General features: G+C 36.3%; 1 protein-coding gene across 1 annotated transcript; it reads right to left on the bottom strand.

The window, feature by feature from the left end:
* Positions 1–46: 46 nt before the first annotated feature.
* On the bottom strand, positions 47–20,728 carry LOC139727631 (mutS protein homolog 4-like). Its single transcript, XM_071638615.1, has 24 exons — positions 20,653–20,728; positions 19,906–19,991; positions 16,790–16,852; positions 16,108–16,231; positions 15,714–15,780; positions 14,971–15,092; positions 14,555–14,659; positions 14,100–14,138; positions 13,725–13,805; positions 12,338–12,528; positions 11,298–11,430; positions 10,733–10,786; positions 9,502–9,686; positions 8,810–8,822; positions 7,864–7,909; positions 6,664–6,788; positions 5,104–5,198; positions 4,723–4,770; positions 4,006–4,173; positions 2,945–3,017; positions 2,422–2,557; positions 1,803–1,903; positions 945–1,033; positions 47–220 (listed from the first exon to the last, which is right to left on the bottom strand). The coding sequence occupies exons 1-24, from the start codon at positions 20,684–20,686 to the stop codon at positions 47–49; spliced, it is 2,352 nt and encodes a 783-aa protein (XP_071494716.1). The 5' UTR covers positions 20,687–20,728.
* Positions 20,729–21,337: the final 609 nt, after the last annotated feature.

Here is a 21,337-nt window from a genome sequence, read left to right as displayed (position 1 = left end):
TTTCTGTGCAAACACCTCACATCTCTGTGTATGACATCTACCACCATTACTCTTCTGCTCCTGAGCCGATCTCCTTGAAGTAGTTGGCACGAAGATTCTGCAGATAGTCCCTGAGCCCAGCCTGGTCCAGCTTGGAACTCCTGGCAGCCTGTATCAATCTATTAGCCAATCTGTAGACAGGTCTCAGTTTGGTGTCTTCCTGTCGAGCCGATTCCTTGGTCTAATAAAAGAAATAAAAGTACACAGACACAGATTGATATCATACCTGGTACATATCCTCATTCACTCGCACCATGCACTTTATAATTCCGATGTGAGCCTGCACACATAAGCACATGCATACATCACACGCACTTACACACACAAATACAACACATGAGCATTGTCTTAACGAGTTTGGTGTCGTGCACAAAGTTTTTAAATATTCTAAGTGTCTTCAGTTTCATAACATGTTTATGGGTAAGAAATTGGCTGAAACATTTGCTTACAATTCTCGAGAATAAACTCTTACTCTATTTATGAAATATTTGTAAATGCTAATGTGGTGAAGGCAAAAATAGTTGTTGCTCTGAAGACAAAAGTCGAAATAAGTATAACCCCTAAAACTCCTATCCCAGGATACTAGAAAAAGGCTGGAGAAAATAATATTTATTACCACCCAACTTTGTGATCAAGCTTGTTTGCATCAAGATTTGAGTTTTACGTGTAAATTCTTACTTTGAATGAATGTTAAAGGGAGAAAGTCATCAGATGATTATGTTATCATACATGGACTCATTTAATCTTCAGTAACTGTCTTTTAGATTTGATGCACATCTGAAATAGACTGAATTTAACCCGTTGAGGAGGGACTGATTTTGCTATAACACGCATTTCCCAAAGACACCTGCCCAAGTATTCTTGGGACTTGTTTTCAACAGTTTAAGAGAATTTTGGGGGTTTACCTTCCTTTGTTGAGCCAACTTCTCAGATAAGTGCTTAGCCTCCTTCACAATGGACTGTGGTAGAGTGGATATTTCTGCCAGCCTGATGCCTGAAATTTATTATAGACATTACATGTTAGTGGAATATCTAAGGAAATCTGAAGAAATAAATGACAAGGCACACACCCATGTTCACGTCATATTTTGTATAAACACTTCATGAATTTCCCATTTAGGGTGTTGGCATTTTTAAGCTGAACTTGTTTATTCATTTGTCATGAAATTTATACTCAATGGAGGTCAGACACTTACCACCTGCATAGATGCTGTAGAAACCAGGTAAATGAGAAGAGGGAATATTTGGAGTAAATCCAAATACAATCAAAATAGACAAATACTGTCATGTCAAACTACAGTCCAATATCAACTCTCCTGAATGAGTTTTCTGCATGGCCAGAAATACTTGCGATACACAGGAGTCGTATTTCTCATATTTCTGATCATAAAGTATGTGATTCCCCTCTGATGCTGCTGTCTCGGGTAGAAATTGTCATACTTTGGTGTGGTTTTGGTATGAAAGCTGAATTTGACTCAAGTATATGATTTAATTACTGGATATTTGCACTGCCAAATATCATTTTATATCATCAATTATAATGTCAGTCATGCAGCTATGAATGATAATACAGTTCACACAAGTACAATTTTTATCAAAGAAACACATGGTGGAGTACTGCACATACCATCTCAGTTGATACGCACTGAAGACATACATTGTACAGTGAATGTACTGATACAAGACACCAAATACACAAGACAAATACACAAGACACCCAAAATTTATGTCTCGCATCATGTTTCAGTAAAGCTACTACATACCATAGTGCTGATCCTTGGTTCTTCCTCTGGACAGGACGTGTGTATAGACCAGGTTGTCATGCTGACCATCGTTAGCTGACTGTTCAACTTGGAAGTGGTAGCTTTTCACCACACATAGGAAAGGGAAAGGTGATAGAGGTAAAGACAAATTATCCACTCACAAATGTTGGATCCTGCTTTCAATCATGGCTTGCAGATTGGTGTATGTCTCCTTTTTTTTCTTTGCTCAACTATGTAATCCAGCGAGATCAGCCAGATAGGACAGAGAAAAGTGTAAATCTTTAAAAACAGTGCTTGTCATATGTTGCTGAATGTCACTTTTGACTTTCAATATGAAAGAAACATATTCACTCCTTTATTGCATGATCAATCTGACTTCTATGACTTACACATTAATTTGATAAATTTGAAGGTAATTTCATGTGCTCGCAACAATGAAATGATAAATCTATGGTTCAGAAAACGCAAGGAAAATGGTATCTGCAATGTAATGATATAAATGTTTTTCCGTGGGGAGGGGGGGGGGGGCAGAAATATGCACACACATGACGGTTTCTCTCTTTTCTAATATTCCCATAATGTGCTTAATATTGTGTATAGAACGCATGATGTAGCTTACTTTTCCACATTCGGGTAGAGAGCATCAAGGTTGGTGATTTCCCCAAAATGTGTTGCGAAGAAAGTAAATGCTCTCAAACTGAGAAGATATTCACACACAGAATGACAGATTCCCACACCCTCATCACTGCTGGTACCTGTATTAAAAATGACAAATTAACAAAAATCAAAATAAGAACCCCTCTCCACGCATATTCAATCCAGTACATCTACAGGAACACATATCACATAATGTGCAATAATCTAGGTGTACAAACATACCAAAATCAATGTATCAACCGATAGAGCATAGGGCCCTCATCACATTTTAGCTCGCTTTAAATAGTAACTAATGTACTTACAGTCATTTAAAGTATTTAAAGTATATTACACACATCTTAACATACAAGACAAAGATATAAACACATTTGTATCTTATTCCATTTTTAAATAAATATGTGACGGTCTTTTGATACAAAATAAATTCAGATTCCCAGGGAACATAATTCATGAACATGACAGAAAGTTTCAGACTTTCAACTGACCTCGACCTAGTTCATCTATGATGACCATTGAGTTGTGAGCGCAGTTCTGAACGATGTAATTGGCTTCCCGCATCTGCCATCCTCACGTGAGATACAAATTACATATTGTAGGTAGGTAGGTAGGTAGGTAGGTAGGTAGGTATGTAGATAGGTAGGTAGATAGGTAGATAGGCCGCAGAGGGGGGGGGGAGGGGGGCGGTGAGCAAGCATAATTGACTTCTTGGTATAGGCAAATATAGAGCAAACGTATGTGAATCTCACGTTAGACACATTTTTAGGATGACAACGATATATTTTCAAAGTGCACTTTTTTCCCCATTAGATACAAATTGCTTTCAGAAGTAATCCCTGGTTTAGCACTAGAGTCAAAGTATGATGTACAAACTACCAGGCAGTGACAGTGCAGGTTAAATGAGGACATTTGGTTCACAAAAGATATAATGTCTTCAAACAGTTGTAATTTTTTTTCCCCAACTCTTGGTGAAGATTTCAGATGAAGCGGAAGTTTATTTTGTTGTTAGTTTTCTAAAAATGAAAGTGTGAAATGATGTGAGTGAAATGACATACTGTGATATTGTTATGGAACAAAAGATGTTAGTCACATATATATAATTTTTTTTATTAGTTTGGTTATACTCGATTTTATTTCAGTTCATTAATTTCCATTTAAATGCAAAACACAACACAATTTCCAACAGAAAATTTACTTTTACAATAACTATGATGGATGTACTGTGAGTCTATTAGAAGTGATCCCTTACTAAACAATAACATCACTTTACAGTAACAAGAACATTTTTAACATACAGAAATATTAAAATTAACATATTTTACATAAAAGATATTCTGTCAACACAGATCAGTAAACAGATCATACAAATATGAGTTCAGTTAAATCAAATATGTAACTATGATAGCAATCAATGTAAGAGTACAGATTGATAATATAAACAAAGACATAAACAAACTTCAGTGAGCATGTGAGATGTGATGTGTAAAGCTACAAAGTCTGGCATGCATTAGATTAATGTTGACTACTGAACAGGCTGCAAGACACACACCTCAAGCATGAAGGTAGAGGCATTAGTCTCTATGTCGTCATCACAGCCAATTCTTGAGAAGATCTGATCACAGATTCTAAAAGAGGCATACTCAGCTGGAACATAGCACCCAGCTTGGGCCATTATCTGCAGGAGGGCTATCTGCTTCAAGTAGGTAGACTTTCCACTCTAGATATGCAGCAGTGACCAAGAAATAGAACAGAAAACTTTAAAGAGATCCGGAAGCTTCTTTTGCAGAAAAGGACAACAAAAACAAGCCTACATTCTCTCTATGTTGGTGACATCAAGAATGACACATGTCCCATTTAGGTTTTAAAGGTCAAGGAAAGAATAAGAGAAAAAGTAGCGACACTATGCATGGGATCTCGAAAAATTACACATCTTTTCACAGTATTTGTAAGCTATGCAAAAAGCAAGGAACTGTTAACTGGTAGGTAATTATGTCCAATGAAACTGCTTGCAAGTTTGACAATATTGTTAAAAAACAGAACAAAACAACTATGGATGCATGCAATGATTGGAATTAATTGAGCAGCATTTTGATACAAATGAGTTGTAACTAATCACTTTTAAAATGTCCAATACACATTCCAGGACCATACATCAGTCAATTATGAATCCATATTAAAACTGCAGTTACATATTTCTCAATACCTTATGCCTTTGTATGCATCAGTAATTTGTGTTTTCACTACTTTTATACATCTTTTTGTTTACCATATTTGGACCAGTGATGACAAGGAAGTTGCTGTCCTCTGAGGCATACTGCAGATGCAAAACAAGCAAAGTAAATATTTTTTTTTTAAAGTGCACTCTTCTGATGTTCATCTGATCACATATGACCAGCCAAGAATCAAATGTTAGCGGCTTCAATTTACAACTTTCCTTGGGGGACATTGTGCATCGATCTCAACTCATTAGCTTCGATCCCATTTTGAGACATTTTCAACAATGAGGTCTTAAGCTATAGACATGTCATTTAGTCAAAGTACCAAGTAGTATGCTTCATGTATGAGTACAAACAGCACTGTTTAGTAGAAAGTATGAGCATCTTAATATATTACTTGTCAATTAAATCTTACAACTATGAAATCTTACTATGTTGTTGGGCACAGGCGGGTCATAGGAAATCTTGTCCAAGATTGGATGCTTGCCCTGCTTGATCGCCAGTGTGTCTGTGAAATCTGGTCTCACTGGGGATAGGAATGAGTGTTTATCATACAACATTGCAACCCAAGAAGCTGAAAATATGTGAAACAGGTCCCCGTGACAAAGTATTTGTTTTAAAGAAAGCCATGAAACTTCAATGATTCTAACTACTCTTTTGACAGCTTCACATCCACACTGGGAATCCAATGAGCAATTTTACACTCCTCTATACACCCAAGACTTGCTTCTCACTTATAAGGAAATATTGCTGTTCAGTTGGTAGGACTGACAGATTCCTGCAAAATCTTACAGGCCACTGTCATTCATACGGAGCAATCATTCCTTTCCTGTCAATACCTATAATCTATGGGAAATTCTTGCACATAATGATGAGAGTACATATAAACCCAACTCATGTAAAGATCAATGACAAGACAGCACCATTCCATAGCCATAATCATCTTTAAAACCCAACATCAAGTACAGTGGAAATCTGCAGCAGAAATAATCATCATGCCATCATCATACTGGCAACTCTTAACTGCATATCCTGTATCATAGAATGACATCATGGAACATGCTGAATCAATGAAATCTGCACAAAATCAGGAATAATACATATATCCACCAATTTTACAAAAAAGTGTAACTTCAATCTTCTGAAATGTGTTGCCAATTTAAGAATCAGTTATAACTTCAGCAAATTTAGAGGCTTCCAGAATAAACAATGTTACACAACCATGATAAAGCGCTTTTTAAAAGCAATGCTTTGGTCTGCTTTATGCAATACTAATGTTGAATTGTAATATTAAAGTAGAAACAATACCATCACATTGGAAATGTGTTTTATGAGACCTGATGAGCTAAAGAGTGTAACATAATGGCACACTGTAGACATCTAACTACTGTATACGCTATAATTTTCGCATACATAAGTTTTCGCGAATTGCCGCTGTCACACATTTTCGCGAGTGGTTAAATTCACGATTGGGGGACAAGAGAAAATATGAAGTGGCAAAGAAAGTGTGAATTTTCAACTTACTAGCAAATAAGAATGATACTAGTTATACACTGCATGAAAAAAACTTACCAAACTCTGTGAACTAGTAAGCTAGAATTCAACATTTTTGAAGTGGTTAAGTCCATCGCGCTAGATTTCTGACGAGTGGTCCCCTTGCGATAATGGATCGGCTCTCTACAGTATTCGTAAGTAGACGTGAACGTGCGTAAACAAGCTTAGCCAGTATGGTCCGTTCGGTAAGCCGTGACATGGTATACTAGTACTGAAATGTTCATATCATCAAGGCATGGGATTCATTTTGGAAGGTAATATTTTCGCGTGTTGTTAATTTCGCGAATAGCTCCCGACTTGCGAAATTCGCGAAAATAAAACCCCCGCGAAATATATAGCGTATACAGTATTTCAGTGTTTCAATGTTATGTATGATAACTTTCATCTGAAAAGCTTTCTTCAGATCCTTTCACAAAAAAGGGGGAAAAATTACTCACCATAATCAGACAGTGTGCAGACATGTGCAAATGAGACTAACATGTCAATGACAGAGACACATTCTGCAAGTTTGTAGAGACAGCCCACATGTTCCCTGATGTCATTCAGTAACTTGCTCACCACGCTGTTGCAAAAACAGGTAAAAGAATCTTATGTAATTGATAAAGGCAAAACTGCACGGACCAATGTTGACAGTGTCTCACGTAAGGATGAAGCACGCAGCCATTACCTTTGAGAACACAGCCAAAACTGTGGTAGGGTACTGTTGAATCCTTACTGGAATTGTACGTAATATGTATAAATGTGTGTGTTATATGACCTGAAAGCCAATGAGACTGAAAATGCCAAGGTTTAATACATTTGTTGCAATGTCCAGTTTGTGCAAGTGCCAGAAAACGAGTATTATCGGAAATGTCCAAGTGTTTGTAAAATGGACCAAGTAAAAGAGTTCTTTTCATATTCATAATGTTTCTGTAAAGAGATTGTATATCTGATTTTGAATAATTACCTTTTATTTGATTTTTTTTTTTTTTTGTTCTTTTGATGTAACTCTTATTTCACTGCAGACATCGCCTGTCATCAATCATTCTTTGTTTGTTTGGTTTTTTTTTTCTCAGAGTATGATACATGTTTGTATCTAGTCTGGCACCTTGCTATTACAAGTGTATTCTCTCACCACTTATGTACATATGTCTCTGTTATACCCTGTGTTTTTGAACTTGCATACCCACAGAGGTGACTGGGTTGATAAACTAAAACTGAATTAAACCATAGAGAAATGTATAAGTGAAAGTAACACACTACATACAGATACTTCAGATTTAAGGCCACATATATGGAGTAAACATTAGAAGTCTACAGCATGAGGCACATGCTATGAACTGCCGCACAAGGATCAGTCTGTGTCATAAAATGTTGACACTGATATTCAGATTATCAAGAAATGTTTGAAGAACAAACTTTCAAATGATAGTATCAAAATATGAAGAACTGAATCACCTACTAACGTAAAACAAAAAAACTTTCATATGAAACTTTCGCTTAATTCGTTAGGGGCCAAAATCTGCAAAACTGAAATGCTCACAAAAGTTTTCTTTACATTAATAATGCATTGAATGCCAGTGGCAATTTGCCAATGTTTCATGCCGTGAATGTTTCTGGTTTTACAGTACTTAGAAGGTACAGCAAATTTAACTTACATGTTGGTCATCAGGTAGATCTCATTGAGGGATTCTGTCACTCTGTCTATAAAAGGAGTACAGAGTTTATGATTATTGCAGCTTGCTAATTAGTATGTATTTGGAAATACAAGACACCATCACAGCAAATATCAAATCTGGGTTAACTTGCACAGCATTTTGATACTGCTCTGTGGAACAGTCATCAGTGCTATAAAACGATTTCTTCAATTTCTATCATAAAGAAAAGGATTTTAAAAAGTTTATTCATATTCTCCATAAATATATTCTGATATTAAATGTTCAAACACTGCAAATAGCACCTTGAGCACTGATTCTGCAGAGCAGGAAGGATTTTGTAAGTTACTGGTATAGGGATATATAGCTGTCTGTTAAGAGTTACATGTAATTATTTCCAACAAGATTTTAACATCACAACTTGTTGATGAAGTAGTTATTTTCTGGCGACTGCAAATCCATATGAAAATTATTAAAGTAGACAGTCAAAAAGATGATATAAGCCAGAGAATTACATCAGACAGATAGGAGGTCCTACACCCATTTACACACAAAAGTTATTGATTTTTGCATTGCACTGCAAAAAATAAATTTAGGAAAACTCTTAATTTTGGGCGTGTGTAAATGGGACTTGAAATAACCCACAATACCCTTGAAGACCTCACAGTACCTTTCATCGTTAATGAGGAATTAGGGAGAAAGCATCATGGACTCACATTTGAATATTTTCATATTTTGAACATTTTGAAATTCATAATAATCTCTAAAATGACTTCATTATGATTTGATTGGAGTTCTTTCAGAGAATTAGAATACAGATGTGAGCACATAAATGTTTAATTACGATTACTTCACAGGTCCTGGATCATTATGTATGAAAGAGGCAGACTATTAACATATGTTGGCCATGTTTAATTCAGTATGCCGTTTTGAGAGAAATTCCACTTACCATTCATCTTGATCTAAAAAAAGACAAAAGAAAAGAAAGAGAGACATAGATCAACGATTTAGCTGGCGAATCTACGGACACATACTTCTCTTTATAGAAGAGTTCTGTTTTCAGTTTCATTCACAGATCTTGCACATGTTATATACAAGAAGGTCATATATACATGGTAGCTAAGAAAAAAGTTTGTACATAATATTAACTCAAACTCCTATTTCTTTCCATTTCTTTTATTTTTTTGTTCATACACCAGGTATTCCAAGCCTATGCATTCAAAGTGAAAGACTGTCAGTGCATATTCCGAAAGTATATATTAAAATAAAAACTTTAACAGATATACACACACACAAAACTAGGTTTACACTCAATGAAACAAGCCTACAGCTTGTATCTGAATTACAGACATCCATTCACTTTGATTGTTCAATCTTTTTTAAGCATTACTTGGCCAATATACCAAGTATTTTGGAGCAAAATTTGATGACTGCTTTGAAAATGAACTGGTGAGTATATTTAATACATTTCATGATAAAATTTAAAGTCAGTCAACTCTATGTACACAATCACAATTTGAAATAATAAAGCCATAATTCATTTGTCTGTGTGCAGCTTTAATAAGAAAGAGCGAGGACATAAGTTGCGACCCTTTCAGAGTGATGAAACAATCAGTTGTCCTACAAAAAACCAACTCCTACCAGATCGACAGTGGTGAAGCTTAGTATATTCTTAGCTCTGACAACTTTCATGAAGACTGACGGCAGTGACTCTATGTCCAAGCTGTGTGTGCCTCCACAGTACAGCTGCATGAAGAAGCCTCTGGCGCTGCTGTAACTGGTCTTCAGGGGAAGGCTATACTCTTCTGAAAGCTGTTTGACCATTTCTAGCACACACACAAAAAAATGCACAGTACATAGCAAAGTAGTAGAAAATGCTTCTGCCTGCTGAACTATGGCTTATATAAAGTCGCTGCAGCCTCTTTGCTTATCCACACTGTATGCAAGCTTTGATAATCAGCCTATACAATATCAGAGGTGGGGCCAGATGTTTTCTTGATAGTTTGCCTATCTAGGAGTTAGGGTTGGTTATACAGAGTTTATTCTTACATTCATTGTTTTGTAGTAAACTAATGGCAAAATGGGCATCATCATTCAGTACCTGACGTCTAAAGACAGTCAACATTGCTATATATCTTGATGGAAGAGAAGGGCATTCTCTCCTTACTACCAGTCCCTGTCTTTCTCCCTCCCTAGTGAAGATGATAACATGTACTGCCAGTGCACTGCAGCATTCTTTCACTTTCACAACTCCACATCCTAACCCTTTCAATCCTCATCCATTTTTATAACAGACCAAAAATGCTCACTTTCTTTGCAAATCTAAATAAGCTTCTGACATACAGTATCCCACCTGTTATACACACCCATTTATTCATGACAGTCATATTTCCACAGAGTTTTGACCAATCAGAGTTGAATATGTACCAAAGAGAAGTGAGATTCAAATATAATGATGCAATGAATTTGGACCAAAACTGCTGGAAGAAGAGAATCATCCAAGCCAACAGCAAATGCAGTCTTGCTTCTTGATTCTTCTCTGTGCACATTTCAACTACTGCATGTACTTCAATATGTGAACTAGGTGAACTGCTGCAGTAAAAATAACTTTTTTTTTTTGCAGAAACTACGACTACCGCGGTATAGTTTTCTTCTTTGGAGTATTTAAAGCAAAAATCCTGGGTGGCTGCAACATCCACCAATACAGGATTAACATTTTCAGAAAATTATACATTGCTCCCTTTTGCTTTGAAAGGTCAAGTTTGACATCTCAATTTTCACCATAGTGGCTCACAGTGACTCTGGTATTTCATATTTTAGGATAAATTCCACAAATTGAAATAAAAAAACTTTAGCAGGTGTGTCTCCTCACCTGAGATGTCATCCACGAGTTCTGTGTATGTCTTCCTAGCCACGTCAAGAAGTCCTTTAAAAAAAAAACAGATACACACATTTTCTAGCCTTCAACAAAATACTAATTGTCGTTTGAAAATTTTCTGTCATCTGCAGTTATCTAATGACAACCGACTATAAAAGGGGTTGTATAATACCTAATTTTTATAGTATTACGGGTGACTCGTGTTATAACAAAGTCCTCCTGACTGGTAGTTTCCTTTATTCCTATCAAAATTTTGTAATAACCCAATGGTAAAGTATATAAAGATATAATATTAGATGTTAATTTTAGGACCTGGATTTTTATTTTGTTGTAACAAGCATTTCATTATAACCGTGTTTGTTATAACGGGAGTGTGCTGTACGTGGGATGCTTTTATCCCCAAGGGGTTCATTGTTCAATGCTATCACCACTCATATCTTAGACACAGTAATCTCAAGTATAGACAAGAAATAGGACATGTCACTGATGTCATGAATGCAAACAAATCACATCAGCAAAAAATTTATGAATGACGCATACTGCCGCCTGGTCTTCTTACCATTTATCTCTGGCTTGACGGCAAAACACTTTTGAGTACGCATGTTTAATGTTCCCTTCTGGTATCTTGTCTCATCATTGATGACAGTGCCAATCTTTCCCAAGATTTCAGGAAATCTGTCATCTTGCAAAGACTAATGAGTGAATAAAGATACACATGGCTAATAGGTGCTTGCCCCAAGGATCTTCATACATGTAGTCATCTCACAATCCTTTCATTTCCATGGTCTTTCTCCTGGTTTATGACATATATCTATCAATTTTTCTGGGGATATATATCTCCATATCTTTGTCTCATTTGAGAGACCATGGTTCTTCTTTTGGTGTATTTAAGTTAAAACAAGAGACCTACGGGTCTAACGCTCACTTGAGCTGCACATTTTCCCTTCATGACAAGTGCTCCACCATAGGGAAACAGTTTCCAAAGTATTGGGATTTAAGGATTGCTGTGGGCCCCTTTGGAAACACACACCTAACTTTGGATAATTTGGACCTGCCCTAGGGCCCCCTGGGGGCATCACGACCATGTTATAGAAACTACAAGCTCCATCCCCATGGAGGAGGGGGGGGGGGGACATCCATCATTTGTTCAAGCTATAATTCCTCCCCCCCCCCCCCCAAAAAAAAAAAAAAAAAAAAAAATATATATATATATATATATATATAATAATAATAATAATAATAATTAATCAATTAATTGAAAAAAAAGTTTATGCATAATACATGATGAACCAACTGCCTCAGGTGAGCTATTAAATGTTTATTTATTGAGGTGTTTTTTGTTTTGTTTTGGTTTTCAACATACAGTGGACTCCCGGTATAACGAAATCCTCTGGACCGGCAGTTTTCTTTTGTTATATCGAAATTTCGTTATAACCCAACAAATAAACAATAGAGTGGATAATGGTGCGGCCTGAATTTTTACTTCGTTGCAACCGAAATTTAGTTATAACCATGTTCGTTATAACGGGAGTGCACTGTATACATGATTAAGTGATGGTCAAGCTAGTCCCCATGAAAATCAAAACAGAAAAATCACACCTTGTGGTATGCCTGCAGAAGCTTGGTCTGCGCTGAATCTAGTGCAGTCTGCAGAGGCTCTACAAGCTCTAGGGTGTGCTTCAGGTAGATGATGTTGTTAATCTTCTGTTCGGCTGACTTGACCGATTCTTGCTTTGGTATTTGAATGCACAGTGAGAGCAGGTGGTCCACATCAAGAAATCTAGACAAGACTGGGATCAAGGTAGGGAGATCAAAGAGGGTGTAAAGCATTATAGCAAACATACATATGAAATATATCCTTTATATCTTACCATAGCAATGACTTACTGAGGTAATCATGGCGACAAAACTTCAAAACCCAGAACTACTTTACTAAATAAATATGTCAAATGTATAGAGAAGGAAATAAGAATGTCCCATTGAAATGAAGATAAATGGCTCTGACATGTAAGCTGCCAACTGAAGGAGGTATGTCTTGTACACAGATGTCCACTGAGAGAAAAAGATGGAGGCAATATTAAATATTTGGTGCAGGATCCCCATCTGGAATTAGTAACCATAATTATCACAATTCATGCATTACATGCACACATGCACCTGTAAACAGCTTTCTCTTTCATTGACAAATATTTGGCACAGTATCCCCATCTGGAATTCATGACCAATAACTATGACAATTCATGCACTACATGCACAGAGGCATTTGTGAACAGCTTTCTTTCTTATTGACAAAAGAAGGATATACAGTCCGACCTTTCCTATCTGGCCTCCCTTTATCCAGATCTCTCTATTATCTGGATGTGATCTCCGTGTTTTTTGTTTGTTTGTTTGTTTGTTTGTTTGTTTGTTGTTGGTTTTTTTTCAAGCTAATAACTACAGGGAAAAGGGGGATGTCAAACATAAATAAAATTCCTACACAAACTCACATGAAGTACATATTATTCCCAACATAATTAGCGTACATTCACATCTAATTTTCATCTAAATAGCATGCATTCAGACATTCACTACCCCCAAATAACTGCACAAACATGGACAGAAAACATTTCATTAACTCACTGCATGATACAGGTGAGCATTCTTCGGCAGCTACATGTATCAAACAGTGAGTCTCCCATATCTGGCCAAATCCATTATTCGGATGAGCGCTGGTCGCGGCATGTCTGGAAAGAAGAGGTTGGACTGTATTTTGATTTTAATTTTGATTTTCGGGTTTGTTTGTTATTATTTTTGTTTAGATTTTCTCACTAGACCATGACTTGCAGTTTTGGGTGGATTTTGCCCATCAGAATCTGCTCAACCTCATGATCACAGTGACTGTCATCAATACCGTCATTACAGGAAAATTTCTCTGAACTCCATTATTCAGTGATATCTTAATTATCCAGCTGAACCAAGACAACCCTGCCCACACGTCAATAATTACCTGACTGCAGATTATAGAACAGCTCTTCATTTTCTGTCAGCTCTGCGACCACGTCAAGACGTAGCTTGATAGTTTCCTCATCTACAAAGATTAGATATCATATCATTTACAGAATTCTTTTAGCTGGGGAAATATAAAAGTCAGCAGGTACTTTACAAGAAAGAAATATATGCTACACAACTATTATGATTGCAATGTAACATCTGTAGAAAAGTGAAAATAGTTCTATTTGGTGGTATCTGGAGATGATCAATGTTCTGTTGTTGGTATACTGATCCATCCAAACATGCATTATCTATCTATCTCACTCTGTCCAGGATTCTGCACATGACATATTTCACAATTACAAACAATTCAAAGAATGTGCAAACTTACCCAAAGGAGGCTGCAATATGTTGGCCCTCATAAGACGTGCTGTTCCATAAAAGCAAAATTAAAGAGGGAAAAAAAGAAGAAAACAGCCAGAGGAAAAGGAACGGTCAGCAATACACTCAGCACCAATATATGTACCAAAACATCGTGTGGAACACATTTAGGGACTTGATTCACAGTGATCAAGTAAAAAAAAAATAATTGCAAACTTATGTCAAGCATAATTAAAAAGAGAGCTGTTGCTTCAGTGGGTCTCACCAATACTACTAGCATACTAACAAGTGTAAACTGCTAGTCATCAACACTGTCCTTCACCAGTGAGACAGGAGATAGAATTTTGCAAGTATATCAGCATTCATTCATTTTATCAGTATTTCTTTTGATTTTACTTTGATATGACAAATTCTGGTTTCTGGATACATTCATATGTAGTAGATTTCTGAAATCATCTGCCTCACCACCTCCCATGGTCTTTGTGTAGTTGAGAACACCAAACAGTGTGTGGTCACTCTTTGGATCCTTCCTGTTCTGCACCAATTCAAGATTCCTTGCAGTCACAGCATCTTAGGGGAAAATATCATTTGAATAAAGACATAAATGTCATCCAAAGGGGGAAAAAAAGATTAACAATATGAGGCATACCTGTGACAGAGCCAATGTGTCAGCAATTTTTACATGATAGCATTCTCTCAATGGTGTGTACAAATAACAAGTCAATGAATACCAGTATGCTGATACACCACATGGTGGCCTGTACTTTATTGAAAGAAGAAGAACATTATGTATTAATACTCACAGTTGTGTGTGTCACTTTCTTACTTCCAAATAAAGTTTGTAAAAAATATAAAGTACTAATATTTCTGTGAAGTCTTACCAATAACTGTTGACTGCTCACTACCCCTGAAGACAACCTTTAAGGAGTTTGGTGCATACACAGTGTTCTGTATGAACTCCACATACTTCAGCAGAGCAGCACCTGCTGCTAGGCAGTAGTATCTGAAATAAACATTAGTCACGATAAACCAGCCAGATACCTTGACAAATACATTTTGAAACTTTATACATTAATGTCATACCATTGATCTATTAAATGTCTCTAAGATTAGCTAACACTTGTATACCATGTTGATGAACTTTAATAGAATCCATACGCTGCAACATTTCAACATTTATAGATCCCTGGGGGCACACAGAAACAAGTCATCGTGTCACAAAGTCATTTGTGTTGTGTGCGTGTGTGTGGGTTTGCGTGTCAGTGTGTGTATTTAGCCAGAAAATCACTGCTCTTGAAGCTAGTTTCTTACAAAAGGCTTAGGAACCTGTGATATTTCTTCTCTTCGTTTTCTTTCACCCCAAATCTGAATGCATTGACAAAGAATCAAAAGAAATGACACCTATTAGGTTCTTTCTTCCCCTACGAATCATCTCCTTTGGCACACACAATATCTTGAAAGCTGTGCCCAGAGACTCCCAGGGACGTTGGTATCTATCTAATATCCTGGTATCATTATGAATCAATGAATCATCTGCCTTAATTAGCATGCTATAAGATTGTAATATGAAATGACTGCAACTCCAAAAATGGAAGGTTAATTTTATCTAAAAATCTGGACTTACTTTGATGTTATCTCCATTTCAACTGCCCCAAACTCAGCAACACATAACTGTTTGACCATTGCAAGTCCTAGAAGCAAAAACAGATAAATGTAAAACTCAATGTTAAAACACCTCACTAGTTTTGCAAGTAGATGGCAGCAGGCTCACACTCTGCAAGCAGTGTTAGCTGATATCATATTGCAAATAATTAGTAAGGGCACATACATATCTTTGTGATTTTTTAACATATGTGGATTATGGGCTAAATATATTTGCTTAATGGGTCACCAAGGAACATTGTGATCAGTCAGATGCCTGAAATGCTTGTGCCTCTTTTTCTTTGCTACTGAAAAGCAACAACAATACAAATAAACAGAAAATTGCTGTTCTACCCAGCTAAAGCAATGTCCTGTACCTTTTGTTTCATTGAAGTACTTCCTCTGAACAGTTGTGACTTCAAGATTTTGGAAGTTATCAGTCACAAGTTTGAACAGTTTTGTCATGGCTCCTCCCTCACATGCTGTATGGGGCATGATGATCTGGACATAGGGAGAAAAGGTTACAAAAACAAAAACAAAGAACCCTTGGATGGAAAATAAGTGAGAAAGAAAATATACAGCAGTTAGCTACTGACTATTTGTTTTAGATTGTGTGAATCTTAGTACTTTACGTAAGTTGGGAAATTATTCTCTATCATAATGCACTGAATTGTCTCACATTATCTCTCACTTCAACATTTGCATACAATACATACTTGCTGGCTTGCAAGGACCAAAAACAAATAAATCACTGGTAACATGTCACTAATAGGTAAATATGACTGTGTATAATGAATACATATTCAACTTAGTCACATCTTGTATCAGGTGCATCATCGACACATGGTTTCCTTCAGTTATATGTGATATTTGGTTTGAATGATAAAGGATGTGGACTAAAGTTACAAGTATCATATCAATGTCATTGTGTTAAGGTGTTCACTACAATGGACTTGATTAACAGTTGCTACTATGCATAGGTGCCCCACACAGCAATACATCAAGCAATTGCATAATGGAAATTTAATTGATGGACAGAAACAGACAGTAAGTCCTTACCTCAACAGGTTGCAGGACTTGCAGCTTTGTTGTTACTTTCACATAGGTTTGGCTGTCGGAAAACTAAGGGATATTGAAATCAAATATATTCTTGAGATCACTGAGCAGGATGTCAGTTTCCTACCTATAGGCCTACTTCATAATAATTATGTCAAACTGTATCAGTAATAAAGTTAGGATTACAACTAATGAGCAAACTCATCTGTCCTAACTACATTTTATTCAAATCAATTCAAAATTTATGTCATTGTTCAAGAAAACATACCCTAACAAGTTATATGAATGAGGTGATGATACAGTACACCCAACTGGCAATGATTTTTCTTTTGAAACAGGCTTGCCATAATGATGAAAGGTAGTTTGAAATGTGTTCAGCAAAAAAGTAGGGACCCTCTATAAAGCAGTGCTTGCAATGTTTGGGTCCTTTGAAGAAAATTCAAATAAATGGGATGAGGAATATTTTTACATTGTTATATATAATAACCCACAATTCGAAGAGACAAACTTGGGACATGACATAGGACAATATAATAACATTTGACATAAACAGTGACAGGACCTTACAAAGACAAGACAAAGAAATAGAGGACAGCATTTAAGCCAATGCCTACAGAGAGGATAATGCGAAGTAAGGATAGGCAGGGATCAGACAGAGATCTGAAACATAGGCCTATAACTTCTTGGAGTGGCTTAACTTATATTTGTGAGATGTGTATGCATGAGACATATAAATAATGTCTCATCAAAAAAAGCCATATAATGTCAGGAAAACATATATATGTATATATATTTTTTTTTATGCCTCCGCCACGTAGTGGTGCCGGAGGCATTATGTTTTCGGGTTGTCCGTCCGTCCGTCCGTACGTCCGTACGTACGTCCGTACGTACGTCCGTCCGCTTTCGTTTACGCGATAACTTGAGTAATATTTACTGGAATTTTACCAAACTTGGTCCAAGTATGAAGTATGATGGGGCAATGATTTGATTAGATTTTAGGTGAAATCGGCTAAAGGTCAAAGGTCAAAGGTCAAGGTCAAATCATGAAATTTATCCGTTTACGCGATAACTCAAGACTGTATGGAGCAAATTTCACCAAACTTTGTTGGAGGATGATGTATGATGGGACAATTATTTGATTAGTTTTTCAGTGAAATCGGACAGAGGTCAAAGGTCAAAGATCAAGGTCAAATCCTAAAATTTATCTGTTTACGTGATAACTCAAAACTGGATGAAGCAGCTTTCACCAAACTTGGTCCAAGGATGATGTATGATGGGACAATTAGTTGAGTAGATTTTAGTGACATTGACAAGAGGTCAAAGGTCAAAAGGTCAAGGTCAAATGCTAAAAATGTTGCTATTTCCCCCATATCTATGCAATGCCTGCAGTTATTTTCTTGAAACTTAGTGTAGACATGTACTACTGCATAAAGATTCTCCAGAGAGAGTTTCATGTCATAAGGTCAAAGGTCAAAAGGTCAAAGGTTAGGTGAAAATGTTGCAATATCACTTTTCTCACAAATGGTTCAATGTATCTTCATTGAACTTGGTACATACATGTACTGACTGGCAGGGATTATCTAGGGAATTTAGGGGTCATGGGTCAATAGTCAGGGGTCAAAGGTCAAGGTCAACTTCTCAAAATGTTACTATTTCCCTCATATACGCCTGTACTAGTATATGCAATGATTGCATTATTAGTTTTAAAATTTAATATATGTACATGTATTACTTAATGGAGATTCTCTTGGAAATTTCCAGCCAGAAGGTCAAAGGTCAAAGGTTAGGTTTAAATGAAAAATATATATATATTTTGTACTGGTAATTACACTCTTTCTTCATATTTTGAAAATTATACTCAATGCATAAACTTATAATAAGGTCGGTCAGAAGTCAAGTAAAAATTTCCAATTCCCCAAATATGTGTACCTGCACTCTTTAATAGACAATTATAGCAAACCCAGTTCGTGGAAAGTGAACATTCAAGATATTTCTGATAAACCTGTTATTTCGATATTTTGCCAGTTATGTGAAACTGTCATCACACATTGTGAAGACATTGTACTATACACCTATTGGGAGAATCATGCATTATGGCGGAGGCATCAGTCGCCGTAGCGACATCTCTAGTTTTATTTTATTTTATTTTTTTTTTGGGGGGGGGGAGGTTGTCAGATCTGAAATCCTTACATGCTAAGCTTTAAATTGATACACAATTTGCCCTACTTCATCACATGGAAAATATCTTTAAATAAAATATTAGTTAGAAAACTGTAGAGGTTATATTGGCAAAGTTGGCTATATGCGCATTTTTCTTCCTTTTTTTGATATCCAACTTCACACAGATAACATGACGCACCTGGGGGTGTTTCATCAATGTTTGTCAGCGCTGACAATTTGAATCACCACAGTAACAGTCAGTGACCAGAGCATCTCAGCCAATCAAAACCAAGGATTTTGCTGAAATTGTCAGCGCTGACAAACGTTGATGAAACACCCCCCCATATGCATTATGAGACTACAAATATACTTTATACGCCATATATTTCGTGAGTCTAAATTTTCGTGAATTGAGACTTCCCGACGATTAAATGTTTAAATTCGCGATCATGGAGTCCTGTACTGAACAGAAAATGTGTACGCGTACGTCACATTCATATTAGGATCAGAGTCAATATTTTCGCATGTTTTAAATTTCGCGAATAGCAGCTGACTCGCGAAATTCACGAAAATAAAAACCTCGCGAAATATTCGGCGTATACAGTATGCAATTTGCAATGCACCAACAAAAATTTTCAGAAAAGATAACATTGTCCTCATTCAGCTTTACAAACACCATACCTCTAGTTGTTCATGCATGTGTCCATATCTACTTAAGATAGCAATTGAAACAAGAATGAACAGTGTGATGGGGGGGAGGGGAATATTACATTTCTTGAGGTAGCCCTATCAGATTTAATCCTTTTAATACAATTAGCTGTTGGTAAATATTAGTTAATAGACAAAACACATTTGCAGAATTTGCTATTTTTGCAGCAATTACAATCATGTACAATGTAAGTGCTGATGCATGCGAGAGTCTTCTCTAAAATCATAATAAAGTAGTATTGATAACGTACCTGAGACAAGATCAGCATAGGTTGTTTCAGATCAATGCTGGCCATACCAATTTCACCCTGTGCTATACCCCTCCCTTCAACAATAGCTGGAGGATTAATTAAAACACAGAGCAACACATTAATCGTATCTAGGGTTAAAGTTCAAATTACCTTTTGTTTTGCAATGTTTACATTGCAAGTCACAAAGTGACAAGCACCAAAGCCTTTTTTACAATATCAGATTAAGATATTCAATGAATATCTACATTCCAACTGTGTTTCCAATCATTACTATCATTACTTTATCTGATAATGTAGAAATATTTTTTTGCATAGTGGATGCACCAGAATAGGGTCCTTGGGTAAAAAGAAAGAAAGAAAGAAAAGTGAGCTAAATAATGTGATTTATGATTCCTCAAATGTCGAAGACAACTTTTTTGTTCTCCCAGTGGTATTTCAAAGGATACTGACATCCATTAAAATTATCGTTCAACACTCTGTAAACAGGTAATATGCATTGAAGTACATACTTTTCACATTTTAACTTTTTCTTTTACTCTCTGATGGGCACACATCCTTCTAAAGATTACTGTAGGCCATGAATTTTGTACTTTTAAAAACTCAAGTGTGCATTTGGTAGTCAAATTCACTTTTGTCAGACTCTCAAAACACTGACGTTATTCTTGATTGAAGGTAAAACAAACATGATCCTGCTGCATGTTGAGATTTTAAAGCACTTGCATACAAAATATGTGAAGCAGTAGTTACCAACAAGGACGGAGGACTGTGGTACCACTCCCATGCTGGTGCTAGTGCTGCCTAGAGTGGTCACTCTGGACCCAGGCGTCCTTTGACGAGTACTACCAGACATCATGGGGGTGTAGCTCAAGGTCCTTTTTTAAAAGCACATTACTCTTCCAAGTATCACATCAAACTTGTTTCATGGATTACATAGATATGTTGAGAACAAATACTTGGCCCCAAAACACTACAAGGTTGATAGACAAACTGTCATACCACATCACAGAATAACGGAAAGATTAATTACATATAGCAATACTAAGCTATCAAAAACGATGCCAGATAACTAAAAATGGATGCTTGATCCATCATGGATGTTTTTTATTCTCGTCACTTATATTCACGGTATGATAAAGTTGCATATATTTTCCTCATAGTTATACTAGCCTAAAATAAAGTTACAAATCCTCAGGTACACAATTCAATACAATGAATTGATTATACTTTCCTCTAGCCAATTGGAAGATAAAACATATTTCTTACAGAAAATAAGTATTGCTGTAACATGCAATAATTTTCCTGATACTGCATCACAATTTGCTATGCATTCTTATGTGTAGCAGTTTTGTTGAGTAGAAGTGTAGGCCTTCAGGACACCATTTGAATTGTTATTCATCAGCTATACTTGGCAAATTAAATTTGAGTTGGGAAA

This window comes from Diadema antillarum, unplaced genomic scaffold, assembly GCF_040938485.1.
Source record: "Diadema antillarum isolate AM-2024a unplaced genomic scaffold, OU_Dant_1.0 scf00000018, whole genome shotgun sequence".
Classification (NCBI taxonomy): Eukaryota; Metazoa; Echinodermata; class Echinoidea; order Diadematoida; family Diadematidae; genus Diadema; species Diadema antillarum.
Note: the sequence above shows the minus strand (reverse complement) of the source record. Positions and strands in the feature narration are given on the sequence as shown.